We start from the raw sequence: 21,694 nt of genomic DNA on the forward strand, positions 1-21,694 counted from the left end.
TTCTGCCATTCTTTCATATTCTGTTTCCAGCAATAGTATTGCCTCAAACAAAAAACTAACTCATGTAACTGTGCATTAATGTGACATGCCATTCAAATTTACACACTCACAGGCCAACCGCTGGATGCAGGCTATGTTCAGGCCGTCAACTTCAGAGGGTTTTTTATGTTCTTCTGTTGAACCACAGGATATGTACTTTGGCATGTTTTATTACTTGCTTTTTTCCCTCTATGTGCCTCCTGGTGCAGTTTTATTTTTGTACCCTGCTCAGTAAAGAGGAGGAGAACTCTTGTTTGTTGTGATAATCTTGGGGTTTCACAGTAGTAAGCTTATATCACTAACTACTTGGTGACGGAGAGAGTTTGGAGTAGTCACCACTGGTGCTCTTTGATCATCACTTGTTATGCCTGGCATTAGATTGATGTTTGTAACCTATGGAATAACCTCTCAATTTCCTATAATCCTTTAAATGACAGTAAACCTGTATTGGAGGATTTTTCTTTTATAAAAATAATAATTCTTCTATCTATATTCTCTATGTCGGCTATATGGTTTCACATTCTGTGGCTTTGGGAGATGAATATTGTGACACAATATCCTTGACCTCAAATGTGAACCCTGTTAATTGGGCTATTATGAGGTATTTTATTGTTTGATGGATGGTAGTTAGTTTAAAAAAAAATCTCTTATAGTTAGTCACTTTAGAAAGCTTTAATAATGTCCACCCTATAGAGACGATGCAATTGTAACCATTGTTATTCTTCTTCAGTCTGCGTTGAGACAAGGACAGACACTCACCTTGATTTCTGTTTGGACTTTTTATTGCTTGGTCAACAAACCCATTGGCCGGTCTTGACTCAGGTCACAGTGTTAAGACTGGATTACCATGCTGTCTGGAGACATTTCCTGAGAGTTATTTATGTCTGGTGTGACCTGTCACTGTTGGTTAGATCTGGGTAAGCAAATTAATGTGTTGCATGTATTGCAAAGGATTTTGAAAGATTGGGGACAATGTGTCTGGGATGCTTAAGTGGCAGGACAGGACTTTGAGTTGCCTCTCCAGGATAGAGGTGTAATGGAATGGAATTTCCTGAAAACACCCCCTCTAATCTTAAAGCAGATTTTAGATGTACTGCCAGGCAGGATAGACCATAGGAGTGATTGGCTGCTTACATCTTCACCAGTCCCCTGGACAGGCACCTGTATGGGGCTGATCTTCCAACCTGGTCTGGTATTTGGGAGGAGTTTTTTCTAGAGATGGTCTGGCACTGGCCATAACACAGATCACTGCAGCAGTCCTAGAGGATTTGATCTGATTGAATTTGTGGGGGAGAGTGGAATAGAGGCGGGAGCAGGGATTATCAAAGGCTTAGGGCTTATACTGCTCTGCACTCCATCATTCTCCTCTGTGCTTCTCTTGTGGATGCAGCAAGAGAAAATGATAGATTGCTATTCCATGGTTGGCAGGCTGATGACCGTTAGGTCACTGGACAGTTTGTGTGTCAGTGAGAGGCCTTTTGGACTCATTCTAAGTGGGTGAATCTGGAATCTAAAGATCTAAAGTGCCATGAGGGACCCGTGTCGTATATGTGGTGTTCGTCTGGTGGGAAGCCAGTGTCGCTGGATCTTCAGCTCATCAGCACAGAGGAAGCTACAAGTCATCTTGTCCCATGTGCTGGGCTGGGAGGTGACTCGTGATGGTCGTGGAGAGTTCCTCTGTGGGAAATGTGTATTCCAGTTGGAGAAGGTGGTGCAATGTGATGTTAACATCGGCCAGCTGCAGGATAAACACAACAGTCAGATCCAGAAGCTGCAGGCGGAGAAAGACCTCCTGATCCAGTGCATCATCCACATCTACAACAAAAACAACCCAAGCCGGCACAAGACTTGCGTGGAGAGCACCAGCTGCAAGGCTCCAGTCAGGTCCACTGGGGTGGGCAGTCCTGATGATGAGGCTGTGTGTCAGCTGGCCTCTGAAGGACAGCTGTTCAGGGAGAGTGGAAGTGGTCATGGGGAGAATCGCATGAGAAGGTGTGTGAGTCTGGATCGCATTGCTAGTAAAGGGGCATTTCCAGGGCGCTCAAGCCTCAGGAGCAGCAGGCTGGGTTCAGCGGCAGGGCTCAATGGCTCTATGAAGAGCATTAGTCTCCGAGGCACACGGTACAGTTCGCAGAGCATGTACCTTGACCTGGTCCAACGTAAGGGCACACTGCCTAGACCTGGATTCAAAGATCACTCCACATCCCTACAGTCCCTCAATAGAGATTTTTCCTTTGACACCACTCCGGACCCGCTACCCAAACCAAAACTCAGAGAGCCCAAAGTGTTTGTTGCCAGACATGGTGTCACTGATGAAACAGGAGGAAAGGTTCAGGCCAAAGCGCTGCTCCGCAGTTCCTCAAGTCAGCCTTCTGTGATCTCTGACCTGATCCAGCTCCTGCGCTGCATCCCCAAGCAACAAGTCTCTGCCCCTGCAGGGAGCCACATCCCTGTCCTGAAGAGGTTAAATGCTGGCTCTCTCAACCCCCGAGCCAAGCGCAGACACAGAGAGGCAGAATGGAAGTCTCTGCATGACCTTACAGAGGAATTTGATGATGAATACACTCCTGTCAGAGTGGTGGAGGTAGTTCCTTTCAGTAATCCCAGCTGGGCCAAACAACATTGCACCGATAATGAGCTTTGACAGACAACAGCTTCGCTGCTTAACATTGCTGGTATTAATACATTATTCCCCTTTCCCGTTTTATGTGTTCTCTGGATTTGCAGAGTGGGGAAAAGCAAGTGGAGTCCTGCAATAAGCGGCTGACTGAAGAGCTCACCCAGGCAAAAAGCACCAATGTCAACCTGACTAAAACACTGGAGGATACCCAGAATCAAAACAAGGTGGAGATGACATTTTGCACTATTAAATATTTTGTATTTATTTCAGAGGTTTCTTTGTGTAAGATCATTTCTTTGTGCAAACAGACCTTGTTAGGGAAGCTGGAGGAGAAGGAGAATGAACTCAACTCTGAGAAGAAAAATGCTCTAAAGCGAGACAAAACTATCCAGGGGCTTACCCAGGTCTTAAAAGAAAAAGAAAAAGAGGTAAGGTTCATACTATCACTAACCCATTTTATTTATTATAGAGGTTATAACAGTTCACCTGTCTGTGCTCTCACTATTCTGTATTATACAATGCCCCAGCACCAAACTGTCTGTCTTTGTCTTGGTTACAAAGATTGCAGAGCTGTGTCATGAGATTGAGGACAGGGATGATGCTTTGGCCAAGGCTAGAGAGGCAGCACATAAAGCCCAACTGCAGAAATACCAGGCAAGTCCTTCACTTTTGACTTGAATCAATACAATATTGTTAATGGCTCCTTGTTCTGTGTGGCCTGTACATTCACACACAATATTACTTAGAGAGATCAGAATCTCATAGAATTTTAATAGAAGCAGGAAAGTGAATTTTTTATTAAATCTCCATCTCATTGATTGCAGCCTCTGTAAAGATAAGCATTTTTTGCATATATCCCTCAGGGAGTAGAGGAGCACCAAAATCTATTAATGGCAACGCAAACCGAGCTCGCCCAACTTCAGGGGGAACACCATGCCAAGGTGCTTGAAGCCCAAAAGCTACAACGTGGCCTGGACAGGAAGGAGCAAGAGCTGGCTGACATGCAGCAGGCGAAGGACCAGCTAGAGGTGGAACTGGAGGACCTGCAACAGCAGAAGAAGAAGGGAGACAAGGCCCTAAATGTAAGACAGTGGTTGTCTAGTAAATCTATTCAAATAAAACTGTATTGTTGTCATCCAAACAAAGCCGTCAGGCATTTTATATCCCCTTTTTGTTATCAGTCACCATTCAAATATCAGATTTTGTGTGACATTATTATCACTTCCCTCTCCAGGATCTGAACAATCAGCTCAAAAAGATGGGTGGTGAGATCCGTGACAGGGAGAGTGCTTTGGAGCAGCAGTACCAGGAACTGCTGGATCAAACCACAAGAAAAGTGCAGGCCCATGAGGTCACCATCCAGCGGCTCACATCCAATCTGGCTGATAAAGAGCAGCAGCTACAGGTGACACAACAACATTGAGCATATACAGACAGATCACACCAAAAGATCAAATCTCTTTGTGTGTGTTAATGGAAAAATCTGCCATTGAATATATTCAGATAGTTGCCATTTTACGTTGTTTTTCTCTGTGTTCATCAGGAGTACATAAACATGGTCAGAGACTTGGAGCAAAGCAAGAGTCCAGGAGGAAACGATAATGTGCTTTCCAAGCTGCGGCAAAGGCTGAAAGAAAAGGAGAAGGCTCTGGAGGTGCGCATTCCTTCTGTGTAATCCGCTCACCACAGCAACTATAATTTGATTCTGACATTTCTCTGTTTGCTCTCTAACAGCAAGCGCTGGATGAGAAGTTTGCTGCCATTGAGGAGAAAGACAATGAGATACACCAGCTGCAGCTCTCTCTAAGGGAGAGGGAGAGAGACCTGGACAGGCTCAATAACTTGCTCTCTTACAACGAGGAAACCATCAATGTAAGAAGCCATGAACATGTTTGATTGGGAAAAAACATCAGAAGCTGAGGCCAGATATTTGCCTTTTCCAGTAATCAATACAGCTATAGTTTTTGGGAGGTTGGACTTCAATCTGATGCATTTGTCTGCTTATTCTTCTCCTTCCAGAGTTCTGACAGTCTGATCAAGGAGAAGGATGTGGAGCTGCAGCATCTTGCAAACACTCTAAAGAACCTGCAGAGAGCCAAGCAAGATGTAGAAGATAACTTGAACAGATCACTGAGGGAGAAGGACTCTATCATCGGCCAGCTACAGCTCTCCCTGGAGGGCAAGACAAAGGATATGGATGTTAGTTTAAAAAATGTCAACACAGGCTCTGCTGTATTTTCATCCATGTGCATTGTGTTTTCCATTCTGACCCATGATGTTTACATATACAAACAGGTTTTTTTCTAATTCTGGCATACTTTGTTTGAAGGAAATGGCCAAATCGATACTGAGCCAGTCGCAGACTCATACACGTGATCTTGCTGAACAGATGGGCCAGAGGTTAAAGGTTACAGAGGCTATGTTGGCTGAGGCGGTGAAGGCCAGGGAAAGGCTGGTTGCTGACAATGAGAGTGCTGTGGAAGGACTGTTGGCTACAATCAGCAGCAAGGACAAGCTAATCAAGGTCAACAATTAATTATGGAAACATTTTCAGGGATTATCTCAGGGAAGCTTAGTCTTTGTAGCAATACATAGTGATAGAATATAACAAAAAAAACATAATAGCAATAAAGTAGTAGCAAAAGAAGTAGTCATTTTATATAAAGCGAGAATTAATTAAGTTTAACCACATATAATCCGAAAATTAATCTCAAACTATTTACACTTTTAGAAAAGTGAATTTGCACATTATACATTCATACAATGTGCATTGTATTTACATTGATCGATCTACGAAAAAGCCATTCGTATATACAGGGCAAACATCACTAACTCTCTTTTGTCTCTTCAGGAGTCTGCAGAGCACTACAACCGCATGCTGTCTGAGCGCACTCAAGAGATTCAGGAACTGAGGAAGCAACTGTCTGACAGGCAGCAGCAGCTTGCCACTGCTGAGAAGCAAAGCTCCACAACGGCCCAAGAGGGTTATTTAGAGACTGCAGAGCTTAGAGCCCTGCTTGCTGAAAAAGACGGTCTCATCAACGTAAGTTCCTCTGGGATACAACACAGTCACTCAGCTGTAAAATGTGCTTGACTTAGAAGCATAACAAGGAGAGGAAATGAAAAGTCCCATGGGGAATAGCACAAATAATACTCCTCTCCTCCCTTCTGATTTCAAGTGACTTGGTGGCCTAGTTTGACAAAGTTTAAGGTATCAGTTGTACATCTTTGGGTGTGCTAACTTGATATATTTGTAAATGTGCAGAAGCTTCTGCAGAGTGGTCAGGAGAGGGACCAGTTTCTGGCAAAGATGAGGCAGAAGGAGGAGGCTGATCAAGTGTTGGAGCTCAGACAAACTATCCAAATCATGCAAGAGAAGTTGGATGAGAAGGAAGGTGAGGCCTTTAGAGCTTTTAACCCTCTCACTGGATATTGGTAAGATAAGATACATGTTGGTCCTACATTTGATTCTATTTTGTCTGCACTAAAGCTAACCTGTCCAGGAGGAACAGCGAGGATAATGTGGAGAACATTCTGCTCTCAAAGAAGACAGTCGTCGTCCTGAAGAAGGAGCTAGCACAGAAAACCGAGGCACTGAATAAAGCACTGAAGAGGGAGAATGAGCTGAAGGTCCGTCCGTTATAAGCATTTTACTTCGTCCATAATCGTGACACTTGCTAACAGGTGTCTTTATGTTATATATCCAGATTACTTTGGCAGAGCTACAGTCATTGCTGTCTGAGCTGGAGGGTCGCAATGAAGGTCAGGCTGCTAATATTGAGTCCCTGACTGCAACCCTGAAGACCAAGGATGAGATTATCAATGTAAGTATTCACCCATTTACAGTCAAACTCGTGTCACTCAATTAAACACACTGCAGCGTTGGATTAGGAGCTTTTCTTCTGAATGCATTTGAACACAGCAGTCTCTTCTCTAGTAGTTCTCATTTTTTTCTTTATGTCTGTGTGCAGGTTCTCCACCAGCGCCTTGGTCAGAGAGGAGACAGTCGGGCTGATCATACCCAGGATCAGATCATTGGCTCCGGCATGGAGAGACCACTCCCAGGGCTCCCTCAGAGAGAGATAACCATGATTGGTGGAGATAGCCAACAAGAAGTAAACTAAACCCCTTAATTTTTCTGCTGAATGAAAAACCAGAAAATAACACTTTCCAAATAATGCTCTGACATTAAGACCAATGCCCTTTCATTTTCTGTCACCCTTAAGGCTTTGCCCAAGCTTATAGCGTTGCAACAGGAGCATAATGCTCTGAACAAAGCACTGAGAGCAGAACAACAGCTCTACTCCAGCCTGGTCAGGACTGTAAAGGAGCAAGACAGGTAGGGATAATGGTCACTCTAACAAAAGAATCATTGCAATAAGTGAAAATGAAAAGATTGTTCTCAGTTGCTTAATTTATTTGATGAATAAACCTTACTCTGTGTTTTGCAGCGCCCAGCGTCTCCATGCTCTGCAGCTGGAGCTGACAGCAGTGCAGCTCCTCAGGCAGCAGCTAGAGGAGGGCATCAAAACTAATGAGGAGCTAAGGGACGACTTGGAGAGAGAGATGCACAGAGCCAAACTCAGAGAAGGTGCAGTGCAAACACACTGTGTGGTAAATGACGAGGGGAACTGAATGAATGAAAAAAAAAAAAAGAAACGCAGACAAAAAACATTAAAGGAAAAATAAATCATAATTGAAGTTGTTAGAAGACTAAGTATAGTTCCATAGGTTCTAGGGCAAACACATAAAAACGCACCTGTGTTCTCTGTCCACTGTGTTTACTCTAATAATATCTCCTGCTGACAAGCTCACATCCCATTTTCTTTATCTGTTGCTTTATTCAGCATGCACACCTGGTCCTTTCACTCCTCATCTTTGTGCACTTTATGTTCACTGTTCTTTACATCATCACCTCCTCATCTGCATGTTTTGTCTGTAATAGAGGTGCTACCTGTTTTCTCTGCCACTCTTGACGTGTAATGGCTCCACACTGTTTTTCAGTTTGTCTGTCATTTATAAAAGAAAATGAATAAAGGCTGCTGTTAGCCGTTCTTCCTGTCTTTCTCTTTTAACATGCTGTCTGCTTGTTTTCACTGTCCCATCACAACGTTGGTTGTCTGTTGATTGCATCACCTCTCTAACACCCCTCTGTTTATTAATCCAGCCCGTCCAACCATCTGTCACATAATTGCATAAGCATGTCATTATATAACAACTTTAAGAAAGGTATTAAAGGTTATTCTACTGCTATAGAAGCAAAGGTTATCCTACTGTAGAGTAGCTGCCCTGGAACAGATCCTAATTAAAGAAAAGCCTACGTTTATTATATGAGATCACATAGTCTATGTAATTTAGCACAGTTAGTGACATCAGCGTGTGGCCTTGAGACTGATTTTAAAGTGTCACTGTGCGCCCAAGGTAGTCGTCTTAGCCAAATTTACTTCAGTATATGTCCACATGTATATGTGTGCTTGCATGTTAGCGTGTCAAGTGTACAGCCCCCCCACCCCCAACCCCCGTCTGAAGGGAGCCATGTGTATAAATAGGTCAGATGTAAGTAACAAGCCCATGGCTCACATTCACACTGAATGCAAGATAGATGTAGCTAAAGTAATTACCACTGAGTACATTTTCACATTTCGTCTTTTGGTTATATAGTCATAATATACAGTACATACAATGTGTGCATGCTACATGTAGACATACAAACATAGTGATAATATTTATATATCTATATATTTTTGAATGTGTATTTTTCTGTAGCTGCAGATCCCAAACTTCAAACTGCAGCTTTTTGTTAATCAGTTTTTCTCAAGAAAGAATATGAATTAGTTTAGTTTACATTTGTAAGGCATAGATTTACATTAAATTTTTTTTATATATTACCAGTTTTTACTTCATGTGAATTTTGTTTGTTTGAAATTGCATTAAATTAGGTCATTATTCAAATTATCAAGTTAGATTTTGCACAGATACATACTGTGAACTATGAATTTTAAATTTCAAGTTTGTCTTTTATTTTTCTCCAGAGCTACACTTCCTATATAAAAAATCTGTGCCTCTTGCATATGCATACATGACATCAGTGTTTTTATAGTTGTGAAAAACAATTGCGGTATGCAGTATCTTAATATACTAATGATGCAGTTTGTGAATCAATGTTAATCCATGTCAAGTTTAAAACTTTCTGTCTGTTAAAGACTTACCTACGCAGAAATGTACTTTGTATGTACATTACAGAGGTATGGCTGTGTAACCCTCTTTGTGTCTGTTCAGGTATGGACCTGATAGATCCTAAAGAACTGGAGAGCATGAGACATCAGCTTGAAGATGCACAGCGCTGGAATGCCTCTCTGCAGGCTCGTTTAGGAGCCATACAGAACCGTGGAGGAGGGGTTGGTGGTACCAATGATGGTGGTAAGTAGTAGAAAATACACTTGTATTCTCTTATTTCAGAGTTTAGGTAGATGGGAGTATTTTTTTCATTATTTTTATTTTTATTTTTTTTACATGTGACTAATGTTTTTCAGGTGACACTTTGAGTTTCATTGGAGATCAGACTTCCTACATGAGTATCTGTGTGGGAGATGGCCAGGATGACAGCTTGTCTCTACTCTCTGCACAGGAGCTTAGGCAGAAGGTGAAACTAACTTTTTAGGCTAAATAAAATGTTAGAACTAAAGCATTGTCTCTGTAATGAATACAACAGTAGATTTTAGCTGGTTGGCAAGACGTGTCACCAAAATATGTAAATAAGGAAAATCATTATCATTAAATGGATAAAAATGAGTCTGTCTGGGCCTTAGGTGCTGGAGCTGCAGGATTGTGTCAACAGCCTGCAGACTTTAAACAACGAGCTGCAGAACCGGCTGTCGTTATTCGACAACCAAGACCAAGACGTGGCCAGCAGTAGCCCCTTAAAACAGGTTAGAGGCCGCAAAAGACAGCTGCAAATGGAGGAAGCCCTTGAAGCTGAAGTGTCAAAGTTTCCTAAAACTTAACAATAAAGGGCACCTTTCTCTTATTCATCAGCAAATGTTTGCACAGTATGTCCACATTTAGCAAATACTTGATGAATCATATCTGAGTTATTGTCTAACATCCACCTGTGTTAGCTCCTTTCTAACCTTTGAACCTACATCTTAACCTTTGCTCTGTCTAGCCTGTTACTAATGTCTCTACTGTTTCCTGCCTGTAGTAGACTATCCTCTTTTTCTCCTTCACCTTTCCTAATCAGTCCCTGTTTTCTTTTTTATCTGTGTCCCATGAAATGCTCTCTCTTCTCCATGCCACATTAGACACGTCATACCATTCTGCTGTTGCTGTGCAGTGTTTTTATGGATTATGTTTCCTCATTAAGTTTTCTTTTACCGAGCCATGTGTGTCACACTCGCCTCCCATTCCATTACTCTAGCAGCTTGAGAAGACGCAGGAGATGCAGCCTGTGGCTCACAGTAACAGGACGCATCACTCTGGTCAGGATAAAGAGAGTCAGACAGACATCAAACTAGGACAGGTATAAAATAGATGATAATTTATTAAATTGAATAAGCTTTTGAAATTCAATGTAATTGCTCTGGGGAATTGCTCTTCCCTTTTTCGTGTAACTTTAACCAATATTTCTAAACTATTTCTTTTTAGATGGTTACTGGAAAGCTGTTGGGTGATATGAGTATGGACAGTGGCCTTGGCCAGAGTAGAGAGCATGCTCGGTCTGGCAACGACACCTTGGACACGGTAGAGAAAGATTCTAGCAACACCGATATAATGGCACTTAAAACCCTGCTGAGTCATTGTGGGACTTCATCAGTCTCGCACCTTAGGTGGGTCTTTTCTTCAGCAGTGTCCAGATTCTACTACTTATTTCCACTGTAAGATTAAGTTGCTTGAACAGTAAACTAATCAAATGTCCCTTTATTGCAGAGAGGAGCTGCTCAGACTAAGATCAGAAAATGTAAAGCTGCGGGGTCTCTTGAAAGAACAAAAATCTACCGAGTGTAAAGAGAGAGAGAGCACAGACGCCTCAGGGAACAGCAGTGATGGACAGGCTGAATTGAGGAGTGTGGACACGCAGGCCCAGACAAAAGGTCACTCTAAGGTCCTCAATCCATCGAAGGAAAAGGGAGAGAAGAACTCTGAGGTGTCAAATGGGGATACCCCTGTCACCACTGAGCTAATTGTCAGTACCACAGAGGGGATGGAGAGTCTACATACTAAAGGCCAGTTACACAGCAAGAGTGCAAAGCAGCATGTCGCAAGGCATGGGGTAAGTTTTGTATTGAGTGTAAAGAAACACTACATTGCTTTCTGCATGAAGTCTAATTCTCACTGTTTTTAATATCCGTTCCATTTGTTTCAATTGCAGGCTGATGTCAGATCTCGCCTCCCGGTCCCTGTGAGGCTGACCGTAGAGGCTAGCGGCAGCAGGCAGTTTGTGAGCTCTGACCATCTCAAAGCTGATGCACTTCAGCACCTTCATTTAGATGGTGTATATGTGTCTGACCAGCAACTGCATGCAGACTCCGACACCCTCATGTCACCCCAGCACAGCACTTCCCCTTCTTCCACGCTCCGATATGCACATCGTACCGGCAGTCCAGTAGGGTCGGATAAGGGCTCTGAAGCCGGAACAACATTGGATCACACCGAGGCCGACTCTGCTCTTTTCACTCAGCTGGAGCTTCTCCACCAGGAGTGTCAAGAGAAAGAGACCCTCCTCGAGAAGCTAAGTGAGCAGCTAGCTGATTATGATGAACTCCACACTCAGCTCCAGGAAAAGAACCGGCTCAATCGCCAGTACGTGGAGGCCTTACAGGCTGCAGAATCCACCATCGCTTACCTGACCGCCTGCAGTCTAGACAGTCAAGGAGGATTTGGGTCGCACACCAGTCCGTGTACAGGTTCTGGCTCTGTCGGTTCAGATTCTGCCCTTTACAGCAGATGCTTGGAGCTGCAAAAAGCCCTACAGGAGAAGGAGGAGCTCAACAACCAGCTTATAGAGCTTCTGAACATGGCAGAGAAAGCCATCTCCTCCACTGCCGGCCAAGAAAAGATTCCAGAAATCAGTGATTTATGTTTAAAGATAGAGATGGCCTTGCAGCAGGTAAACACATCTTCAAATAGCCAGAGCCCCAGAAGTGTTTTTGGAGGCACAGAGGACTCTATGCAAGAGTCGCAGCGACACACAGACTCTTTGCAGGAGGAACTGTGGCAGCAGAATAGGCTTAATGCAGAGCTGCAGGAAAAACTGAGAGCTGCAGATGCTGCTGTTCAACATAGCTACAGTGACCAGAATGGGAAATGTTCAAAGCAAATAGCAGCAGAATCACTAAAGGAGAAGGAGTCAAAGGAACATCAATGGGGAATGGGAAGTTCTGATAATGTCAGTTTAAATCCAGAGATGACTAAAGTTTTAATGAACTGCCTTAGTGCAGCAGAGTCTGCCGTTGCTTCTCTGGCAGCACACTGTACAAATACCAGCTCCTTGGTTTCTGGTAGATCATCACAGACCAGTCCTGACCTGCAGATGAACTTAGACAAACTTCAGAGAGCCCTGCAAGAGAGGAAGGAACTAAGAGAACCCACCCAGTTAACCACAAAATCTAGCAGCAATCTGTCCGATGCTTCACCTGGAACAAAGGGACGGCTTCACCAAGAACTCCATAACAACCTCTGCCGCCTCTACAAGGTCTTCAATGATCTCTATCAGAGAATCTCTGACCTGCAGGCTTCCCTACAAGAAGAGAGGGGCCGCAGAGAGGAGAGTGAGGTCCACAGGACTGTGCAGGATGCCAAGGGATTACCACCGAGTGTTCAGGTCCAACTGGAGACTCTCCATAAGGCACTGAGGGAGAAGAAGAAAGCATGTAAAAGCCTGGAAGAGAAACTGGCCACTGCGCTTACGTCCCCTGAAACTGCACAGAGAGGTTAGAAAACACATGCTGAGTTTTTTCATTCTTTGCTTAAAGTATTTGAATTGTGCATGTTTGCATGCAAATTTGTCAAAATGTTTAAGTCAAACCCATCATGAACACCATGAAGGAGAGAGACAAGATTCTGTACATGTTAAATGATTTCTTCCTAATCCAACATATATTGCCTCCAATGCCAGCTCTGGAGCAGGATGACAAAGGCGTGCAGGTGGATTTGCAGGACCTGGGTTACGAAACCAGTGGCAAGAGTGAGAACGATAGGGAAGAGAGCAGTAGCACAGGTAGACGGCTTTTAGACAGACATTGCATGTCTGTCTGCTGAGTGGACACTAATCTCAAATGTCGATAGATTCTCTCTATATATGTCTGCATGAAGAGTGAACAGAGGTGACTGTAACACATTGTCTCTTACCTTGAGATTTTTTTTTCCGTTTGGGTCTTACAACCACACACTCTACTGGTTTTAACCTGGTATTTCTCTGCACTATTCCCAAATGTAAATGGGCTGTCGATATTTTGCATGTTTCCACTCTGAAGTTTGGGAATGTCTTTCGAGCACTCATTAACCTTTCACTTTTATTTCTTGCCTTATTATTCAAAGCCAAGCTATATTTCAAATGATTAATTTCCTATTGTAGCACAATCACCATTTGTTTTCCACAACTTTGTAAGGTTCTTCTGTTCCCTTGTTGATTGTTTTTTGTGTCCATTGTGTCGCCAGATCTAGAGGTTGGTGTGAACCCTAGCTGCAGCGCCTCTAGCCTGCCTTCCCAACACGAGCAGGCCACCTTTTCCTCCACTGAAAACCTGGACTCAACCTCCAGCACCCCATACCCTAGTTCCCCAGCTCTCAGCTCTGCCAAGGTATTAGACTTACTTTTTGCTAATCTCCTCGCCCTGAGCGATTGTCCAATCGTAGCTTAGCAACTGTAACTAGGCACTCTGTCAAGCTCTGGATTTCTCCACATGTTATGCAGTGCATGGGGTGAGATACTCTGTATTGAAAGACTTTGGAGGCTTGTGTCTTATTTATTTTTTATTTTTTATTTTTTGCCTTTCCAAGAACAAAAACACAGTTACTGTAGGCTAACGTTGGAAGCTAGAAACTCTATCCTGCTCTTTATTGTATCTGAGGAAGTTTACATTCCAGAAACCCCAGCAAACATCACAGGAGATAGCATTACGTTTGCCAAACACACTGGTTAGTCCTCATTCTTTTCTTTTAAAAAAAGTAATACAAAAAATGTACAAATAATAACTACAGGAGTCGGTTCCACCAACAGGACTTGCGCCTGGTTTTAAGCTAAGTAAGTCTTAACTCAGCGTTCTAAATCCGACCTAATCGTTACGTCAGTTGCACCAGGCGTAAAGTTGAAATCTAAGCACATTTCTACACACCTTCCCAATTCACACTCACGCTACCTGTATGGACGACCTGGAGAGACAGTATTCTCTTCCAGGTCGGTACCGCCACTTTCCGCACCGACTAAACCAGTAAAAGCCAGGGAGTCCTCTCCAAATATATCCACAATTATGTCACTATAAATTGCTATAAAAAAGTTTTTAGGGGGAGGACCCTGCCGGTTGGATGGTTTTGCTTTTTGAGGACTGGTCTTTCTTCACTCTGCTCAGGAGGTCTTTCCACTTTTTTTCATACATCACTCTCTGTACAAAAGCTGCCTGAGTCAGAGCAATCGTTGATCGCCTCAGTTATCTGTCTCCATGTTGTTTCTTTTTGTTTGTTATAATGTTGGACTGCTTGGCAGTAAACGCAGGTCTGTGCTGACTGTACAGCTCTAACAATTTTCTTATCTCAAAGTCAGTGAATCCGCCTTTTCTTTTTCTTTGATACTCCATTGAAACGGCTACAACTTTACAAAACAGAGGGAAATCGTTTACAACGTATCCTAGCAACGCACGTTGCTAAGCAATAGCCATAGTTCCGTGGTCATTCACATGAACATGCATCGCTAAGACCCAGGTGTAATTAAGCCTAGACTTAAGTTTGGTTGGTGCAACTGACGTAGGGCTGGGCGATATGGAGAAAATCAAATCACGATATTTGTGACCAAATACGTCGATATTGATACCGCAACGATATTGTAGTGTTGACTATTATATATAAAATATTTACACAATGAGATTTTTGATAAATAATCATCAGAAATGTGGATATAATGACTAAGTGGGTAAAGGCAAATAATATAACTGCAAGAACAGTCTGGTAAGTTCAGAAAATGTAAAAAAGAAAAGATGTAAAAATTGTGCAACCCAAATTTTAGTAGAAACTGATATTGTGATTTACCCTTTTTCTTTCTGTTTTCAGGTCAGTCTGAAAAGCCTGCAGGTTTATGATGAGTACGGTGTTTCTAAAGACCCTCTGCAGCTTCAGGGACAAGTCAGAGAGCTGAAGGTCCAGCTGGAAAACCAGACCAAACTCATCCTCCAAATGCAAAGTCTTCTGCGTAGGAACTCTCTTTCCAGTGACCTAGTTGCCAACACCTCTGATCCCTCAACAGTCAGGAATCAAGATGGGACACTGCGAGAGGACCTGAGGCAAGATACGAGCTACAGAAGTGGGCAGCTAAGGGAGAAAAAGGAGGGTGAAAACCTGGCGATGAAGGATAAAACCGGCAATTTGCCTATGGAACTGGAAAGAGAGAGGACAATAAACAGAAGCATGAGTGAACAGCTGCAGCAGACCCGCAGCCGCTCTACATCACCTGCAAGGTCCACAATCTTTCTCAGTGCATTACCAACATTATACTATTTTTTACAATGGGTGAAAGCTGCACAGTCATTTTGACAATTATATCTTGACAAATGTTTGTTTTTTTTCTCACCCCCATTTGCCCTCATTCTGTCTTCTCCACAGACTGGACTCCCTGGTGCAGTCGCAAGCCAGGGAGCTGTCACAATTGAGGCAGCAGATCAAGGAGAGCCGTAGGCTTGGAGCCCTGCAGCGTCGGCAGCTGGATGAGCTGAGCAAGGCCTTTAAGGAGCTCCTGCAGGCCGGTAAAGTTGACTACTACATGGGGGAGGCGGTCAAAGAGCAGCTGGACAAGAGCCTGAGCATTCTGGACAGGCTGGAGGGACGGCTGGACAAAGGTAGTTTGTAATTGCATCTGTTGTGTTTTAAGAAATAGTGCTTATCCGAACCATGCTGCACAAACACAGTTTAGATATTTGATTTATAATGCAGCACTGTGCCTAAACACCTAAATCTCTAGCCAACACACATACTAATAAAGATTGAAGTATGGCTCTCTAACTTGATACTTAATATAATAATATTTAATAAAGTTAAAGGCGGGTACTAAGTCTTTAAAAAATATGTTTGATTCCTATAAAAACAGTATTCACATATTGTGCAGAAATGTGTCAATGCTTTACAAATAAGCACAAGCCACCGGCAGAAGGAGATGAACACAAAAGAGCAGTTGTTTGTAAATGATTTCTACAGACAGGCCCTTAACCGCATCTTTTCCTCTGTCTGTTAGGAGATTCTTGTCTGGATAATGAGGATGTGGTGGCCCTGGAACTGTCTCGTAGGTACGTCTCAAACTCTCACACTGTCTATTGTCAAGGTCTTAATTTAGTTACTTGTATTCAATTGGTTGAGTGTTTATTCATGGTGAAAAACTAGTATCGGTATTATTTAGAATCCTCCAATCCATCTTAATGTTAGGGTTACAGAGATACTTACTTACTTACTTGTTGTAATACTTTAATGGCAATCAATGGCTACTCACTAGCTGTGCTGTTTGAGTGTTTGTCTCATGACCCTTTAAAGATCACCCCCCCTAACTCTAACCCGAACCCCCACCCACCCACCCAGCCAGCCAGCCAGCCAATTGCCTTATGGCCCCGGGCGGTCCGTGTATTGTTGGTTTTGAATAGCGTCCTGCTGTTGACCTAATTTTTGTGGCGACAGCCAAAACATTAAGGTTACACTGCCCCCAAACTGGGTCACCGGGGTCTCTGAAAAATTAGAGGGAAAACACACACACACACACACACACACACACACGCCACATCAGTGTTCATCCATTCATTTCGTTTATAGTTCAATCATCCAGAAAGCAAATTAAGCTTTGCATAAAACACCAATATGTGTATGTACAGTTCAACCCTATCAACAGAATTTGAAACACTATGTTTTATTTCCCACTATTGGCTGGAAAAATACTTATCTGAGAACTCCAAGTGCAGTTTTCCCTTATGTTTTATTGGGAATGATTTTGGTTTTTAAAAATTGCTTTTTTATTTGGATTTATTGACCGTAACGTTGACTTCGGTGTTACATGATGACAATTACATTTTTAGATTAGAATATAAAGTTGCTCATAGTGACATGCTTTAATCTATATTATTACTGATGTGGGCAGTCTTGGGGAGCTTCAGCAGGGATCACTGTTCTCTTGTAAGGAGTTCATGAGAGATCCTTCTGACAGCCCGGCTAGAATCCAGCAGGAGATAGATAATCTGCGTCTGGAACTAGAGGGCGAGAGAGAGCTGCTGCAGCAGCACGTCAGCCTCCTTGTTCAGCAAAACCTCACGCTGGCTGAATACACCAGGGAGCAGCTGGACCTGTGAGCGGGTTTGATCCAGACAAACAGCATGACGTTTGCTGTGAACTCCTCTTTCATATTTTCCAGCTGTGTGTTGCTGCTGAAAGTTGCAAGTCCTGTGGGAACACATTTTTCTTGACATCTTAAGTCTCAAGTTGTCTCTTTTTGGGGTGTTCCTCTTTGTGCTGGGTACTTATCTTCCCTGTTTTACATTGTTTTGCTCTCCAACGCCCAGCAAGATTATTTGATGGATAAAATCGGCTAGGAGCCTAAGTGACCAACATGACTAATTCCTTCCTCTTTCTTTTCCTCTTCCTCCTCCCAGATTGGCGAAAGAGCTGCAGGAGAAGAACCATCTCATCCAGAGGCTGCAGAGCCAGTTCAGAGGCCAAAGTCCCAGCAGCCACAACAGCTCTCACTCTGATCTGTACCACTCGGACCACAACTCCTCCTCCTGCCACAGCAGCCCGACCACACAAAGTGTTAATCAAGCCCACAGTAAGCGCATACACACACATAAGCTGCAGATTTCTAGATGTAATACTTAAACCCAATCACAAATAAATTAGTGATTGGGTGTGAAAGTCAAATTAAAGTCTCAAGTTTCACAGATGCTGGGCCTAGCCAGGTATAGTGTACTAGACTGTTTGGTTATTTTAGGCGACACTACTCCCTTTTTAAAAATGCATATTTTCCCCTTTCCTTACCTCAGTAGTATATCATTGACATTACCTGTGCTTGTCCACGGGCCTGGTCAGACTAATCGCAGCCTGTAATGGCACTTATTTTCCACTCAGATCCATTCTGTTGCAGTGAGGCGTCCCACAGGACAAAGCAGGTCGCCCAAGGGCTGATCAAGTGTCCAGTTTCAATCCATCTCCATTTAAAGTTGCATTATTCAGTGCCACCTATCCGGTTCACTCTTCAAATTGTGTTTCCCTCAGGAAAAGAGACTGCAAAGGTTATTGCAGAGTCAAGTGAAGCACGTGGATATGTGAGAGGTCCTGCAGATGGGCCTGCAGACCCAAACTCACATTTCCCTTACTGCTACAACACTATAGTTGCCAACACTTAACCCGTTTGGCTCTTTACGTTTCAGTGGTTCATCATTAGTAGTTCTGTTGCTACTTGTGTTAGCATGCAGGATAGGAAGCGGATGACATTTTGGTTTACCAACTCCCAACTATAGAAGGAGGAACATGACCTAGTATCAATTTAGGAATTTATAATGCGGGGTAACCCCGCATTTTTTTACATTTTCATTATTAATCTATTTACCCATTGTTGTCTCCCTGTACATGTTTAGGCCAGCAACAACCCTCTGATTGGACAGGAGTATCTGTCTCTCCTGTAGGAGGAGCTCAGGAAGACGGTGTGTCTGGTCACAGGGATGCTGCCAGCAGACTGTCAGGCCTGCAGAGGGAGAACTGGAGACTACAGGATCAGCTGAGGGGCAGCGAGGAGATCAACGCCACCCTGCGCAGTGAACTGGACCTTCATCGCTCAATTATGGCCCAGACCAGCTCCCACCATCAGGAACAGGATCAAAGCCATGACCACGATGGTTCAGAGCCTCAGACTCAGTCTCATAAACGAGACGGAGACATTGGCTCACAAAAGAATGCTGTTGAACAGCCTCGCACAATGAATTCAGGTAAACATGGGGCTGTCACGATTCCATTTATTCTGCTTTTGTTATTTGAAAAATAAAATTGTGGTTTTGTGCTTTGTATATCCATGGTGTAGCAACCTTTTGGGAATTTGTTGTTTTAATGAACATATGCAGAAGTATTTGAAGGGACATTCCACTGATTGTACAAGTTCAGTTTACTTGTAATGAGTGCTTGGCACATGAAAACAGTGGAATTATGTTTTCTTTGACTCTGGAGGAGCTTATCAAGGTCTGTATCAAGTGGCATTATGGGAAATATTGGGTCTAGTGTTTTTGTAGTTTTGACCCATGCTGGGGATTACAAGTCAGGATAGTTGACTTACGAATCTGTTATGTCTTGTGTGTGTCTCTTGTGAGTGCAGTTTATGTAACTACTACTAAATCCCCTCAAAGTACCCCTTTAATTTAGCAATATGCATTTGTGTCTGTCAGACTTGCTGGCAGAACATCTGCAGGAGATCCGCACTTTGCGACAGCGCCTGGAGGAGAGCATCCGCACCAATGACCGTCTCAGGGAACAGCTGGAGAAGAGACTAGCGGAGGTGGAGAAAGATCCAGGTACACACCTGAAATCATCTGCTATGTTTCATCCACTCTGTCAGTGTGGATATTAGAGTGTGTGTACAGTGTGTCAATAATTTGGGAGGGAAATTCTGCACAAAAATGAAAAATACTCTTCTTTATCGAAAGTACTTATTGGTTGGGTGATGCGTGTGTATGTGTCACGTTTTCAGCAGCCACCAACATCTTCATCCATGGCAACGAGGAGCAGGGTCAGCTGGCCAACGAGGTGCGATTCCTTTGGGGACAAAACCAAGTCCTGAAGGAACAGCTCAGCCTGGGGTCTAGAGGTAAAACACACGTTTTCGTACAAGCTTACTTTAACCTCTATTCAGGAACACATACTGTATTTTCAGTCAGTACACCAATAGATGTAGAGAGTCAATAGTTTTCCAGATACCCATCTGCTAGTCTGTCCTGGCTGGTGCTGTTTCGCCCATGCCTTTATCAAAACTGACACACATCTATCACTGACAGTGCTTAAAAGTAAAGTAACTAAAGTAAAACAATTTAACTTTTCTAACTTAACTTTTCACTAACTCAAAAATATTTGTATTTCCTTCAGACAAGCAGAAGGAGAACGAGAAACTACGGGAGACTCTGGCCAGGCGGACGGCCAAACTGGAGCAGAGCAGGAGGGAGTGTGAAGCTCTGAGGCAAGAAAACAGCCGACTGCAGGAGAGGCTGGAGCACAGCAGCCAAGAAAACTCTCAGCTGCAGGAGTCACTGCACTACAGCAAGGAGGAGCTGCACAGGTACACACACACACACACACACGTCACACTGCAACCTGGAAACACACACACACACACACACACACAGGTAGCATTCACTACCATACACTACAAATGTCTCCTCGCAGCACACACACTATCATTACTACTCTCCTTTATGCAACTTACACAAAGCTACTAATTACCATTCTGAATAGTCATTACAATTACCATTATTCCATACTATTTGTACAACTCGGAAACATGATAGTCTCATTTGTAAGCTCATCCCTGAACACACACATGCATACATACTATAATGATGGTATGTGACCTCTTGCCCTGGGCCCAGATGGGTCCTAGTTTTACGGACACAGATGATTGAGTGCTGTGTGTGTGTGTGAAACCTGAGTCTGTGTTTGTGTGTGTCAGATGTGTGTGTGTGTGTGTGTGTGTGTGTGTGTGTGTGTGTGTGTGTGTGTGTGTGTGTGTGTGTGTGTGTGTGTGTGTGTGTGTGTGTGTGTGTGTGTGTGTGTGTGTGTGTGTGTGTGTGTGTGTGTGTGTGTGTGTGTGTGTGTGTGTGTGTGTGTGTGTGTGTGTGTAAGAAATTTATAAATAATAAAGTTGAACATTGCAGTCCAGTAATGAATCCTATCATCATTAAGATTTTAATGCTCAAAAACAAAGAAACTGTCTTGGAGGTGTGATTTGTGGTGCTGCCGAATTGTGTTGTGTTGATTCTAATATTTAGTCAGCTGCGTTAATATAAGTGGACCGAAATGTAAGACTGAGGATGGCCATTTACTTCATGTCCTATGGTCCTGTGATAAGGTCCAGGAATTTTGGACCGGGATACATGATAACCTATATCAGACTGCAGAGACCCAGGTTCGATTCAATCCAAGATTATTTGTTCTGGGAGATGGGTCAATCCTAAACAGGATGGATGTGTTGTGTTCATGTTGCGAGTTGTATGTTGTTAACAAAAATTGTTTGTTAATCACAATAAAATATATAAATGGACCGAGGACAGTTCAGAAAAGTGTTCAGGAATCTAGAAAGTGAAAATTGAAAACATTATAGAAAAGAAAAATGTGGCAAAACAATAATGGTTGCACTTTAGAAAGTTTAAGCTGCATTTTTTTTACATTTGACCTTTTGTTGGATAGCGACAGTTTAGAAACAGACAGGAAACATGGTGAGAGAGAGTGGCGCACATATGCCTTAACCACCAGGATGACCCAAAGAATATTTTTCTTTTATCTCATTGTCACCCTTTTTTTTTTTTTTTTTTTAGAATAAAAACAAGGAGCCGTGCAGTGCATAGGACATTTCAGACCATCTCTTTTCCCTCTTTGTAAATTGATATGAACCTTTATTTATTTTTCCATTGATTTTGTTGTGTTTTTGTGAATGCTTCCAGGTTGCAGTGTGATGTGAAGCTCCAGAGGCAGCAGCTTTCTGACTCGCAGCATCTTCTGCAGTCACTGCGGGTGGAGCTCCAAGTTTACGAAAAGATCAAGACTGAAGCTCACAAACCCAACGGTACTGCAAGTTTATTTTTAAAGAGCATATTCACGTGT

At 43.1% G+C, this 21,694-nt stretch overlaps 1 protein-coding gene across 6 annotated transcripts in view; it reads left to right on the forward strand.

The window, feature by feature from the left end:
- cdk5rap2 (CDK5 regulatory subunit associated protein 2) overlaps positions 1 to 21,694 on the forward strand; it is a 43,068-nt gene that overhangs the window by 8,588 nt on the left and 12,786 nt on the right. For 4 of the 6 annotated variants that reach the window (XM_028602553.1, XM_028602554.1, XM_028602558.1 and 1 more), the window contains exons 10-43: positions 2,767 to 2,883; positions 2,968 to 3,087; positions 3,221 to 3,313; positions 3,523 to 3,741; positions 3,894 to 4,064; positions 4,203 to 4,313; positions 4,394 to 4,531; positions 4,679 to 4,858; positions 4,989 to 5,183; positions 5,511 to 5,702; positions 5,925 to 6,054; positions 6,150 to 6,289; positions 6,367 to 6,483; positions 6,631 to 6,774; positions 6,886 to 6,998; positions 7,111 to 7,250; positions 8,939 to 9,079; positions 9,193 to 9,302; positions 9,469 to 9,588; positions 10,077 to 10,178; positions 10,304 to 10,485; positions 10,586 to 10,928; positions 11,028 to 12,588; positions 12,774 to 12,875; positions 13,316 to 13,458; positions 14,921 to 15,324; positions 15,470 to 15,702; positions 16,095 to 16,146; positions 17,491 to 17,663; positions 18,472 to 18,819; positions 19,270 to 19,395; positions 19,572 to 19,688; positions 19,964 to 20,153; positions 21,535 to 21,656. In XM_028602553.1, the coding sequence (XP_028458354.1) occupies positions 2,767 to 2,883; positions 2,968 to 3,087; positions 3,221 to 3,313; positions 3,523 to 3,741; positions 3,894 to 4,064; positions 4,203 to 4,313; positions 4,394 to 4,531; positions 4,679 to 4,858; positions 4,989 to 5,183; positions 5,511 to 5,702; positions 5,925 to 6,054; positions 6,150 to 6,289; positions 6,367 to 6,483; positions 6,631 to 6,774; positions 6,886 to 6,998; positions 7,111 to 7,250; positions 8,939 to 9,079; positions 9,193 to 9,302; positions 9,469 to 9,588; positions 10,077 to 10,178; positions 10,304 to 10,485; positions 10,586 to 10,928; positions 11,028 to 12,588; positions 12,774 to 12,875; positions 13,316 to 13,458; positions 14,921 to 15,324; positions 15,470 to 15,702; positions 16,095 to 16,146; positions 17,491 to 17,663; positions 18,472 to 18,819; positions 19,270 to 19,395; positions 19,572 to 19,688; positions 19,964 to 20,153; positions 21,535 to 21,656 (6,889 nt within the window). The remainder of the gene's footprint in view (positions 1 to 2,766; positions 2,884 to 2,967; positions 3,088 to 3,220; positions 3,314 to 3,522; positions 3,742 to 3,893; positions 4,065 to 4,202; positions 4,314 to 4,393; positions 4,532 to 4,678; positions 4,859 to 4,988; positions 5,184 to 5,510; positions 5,703 to 5,924; positions 6,055 to 6,149; positions 6,290 to 6,366; positions 6,484 to 6,630; positions 6,775 to 6,885; positions 6,999 to 7,110; positions 7,251 to 8,938; positions 9,080 to 9,192; positions 9,303 to 9,468; positions 9,589 to 10,076; positions 10,179 to 10,303; positions 10,486 to 10,585; positions 10,929 to 11,027; positions 12,589 to 12,773; positions 12,876 to 13,315; positions 13,459 to 14,920; positions 15,325 to 15,469; positions 15,703 to 16,094; positions 16,147 to 17,490; positions 17,664 to 18,471; positions 18,820 to 19,269; positions 19,396 to 19,571; positions 19,689 to 19,963; positions 20,154 to 21,534; positions 21,657 to 21,694) is intronic. The other 2 variants (XM_028602555.1, XM_028602557.1) reach the window with 2 other exon arrangements.

This window comes from Perca flavescens, chromosome 16 (assembly GCF_004354835.1).
Source record: "Perca flavescens isolate YP-PL-M2 chromosome 16, PFLA_1.0, whole genome shotgun sequence".
NCBI lineage: Eukaryota > Metazoa > Chordata > Actinopteri > Perciformes > Percidae > Perca > Perca flavescens.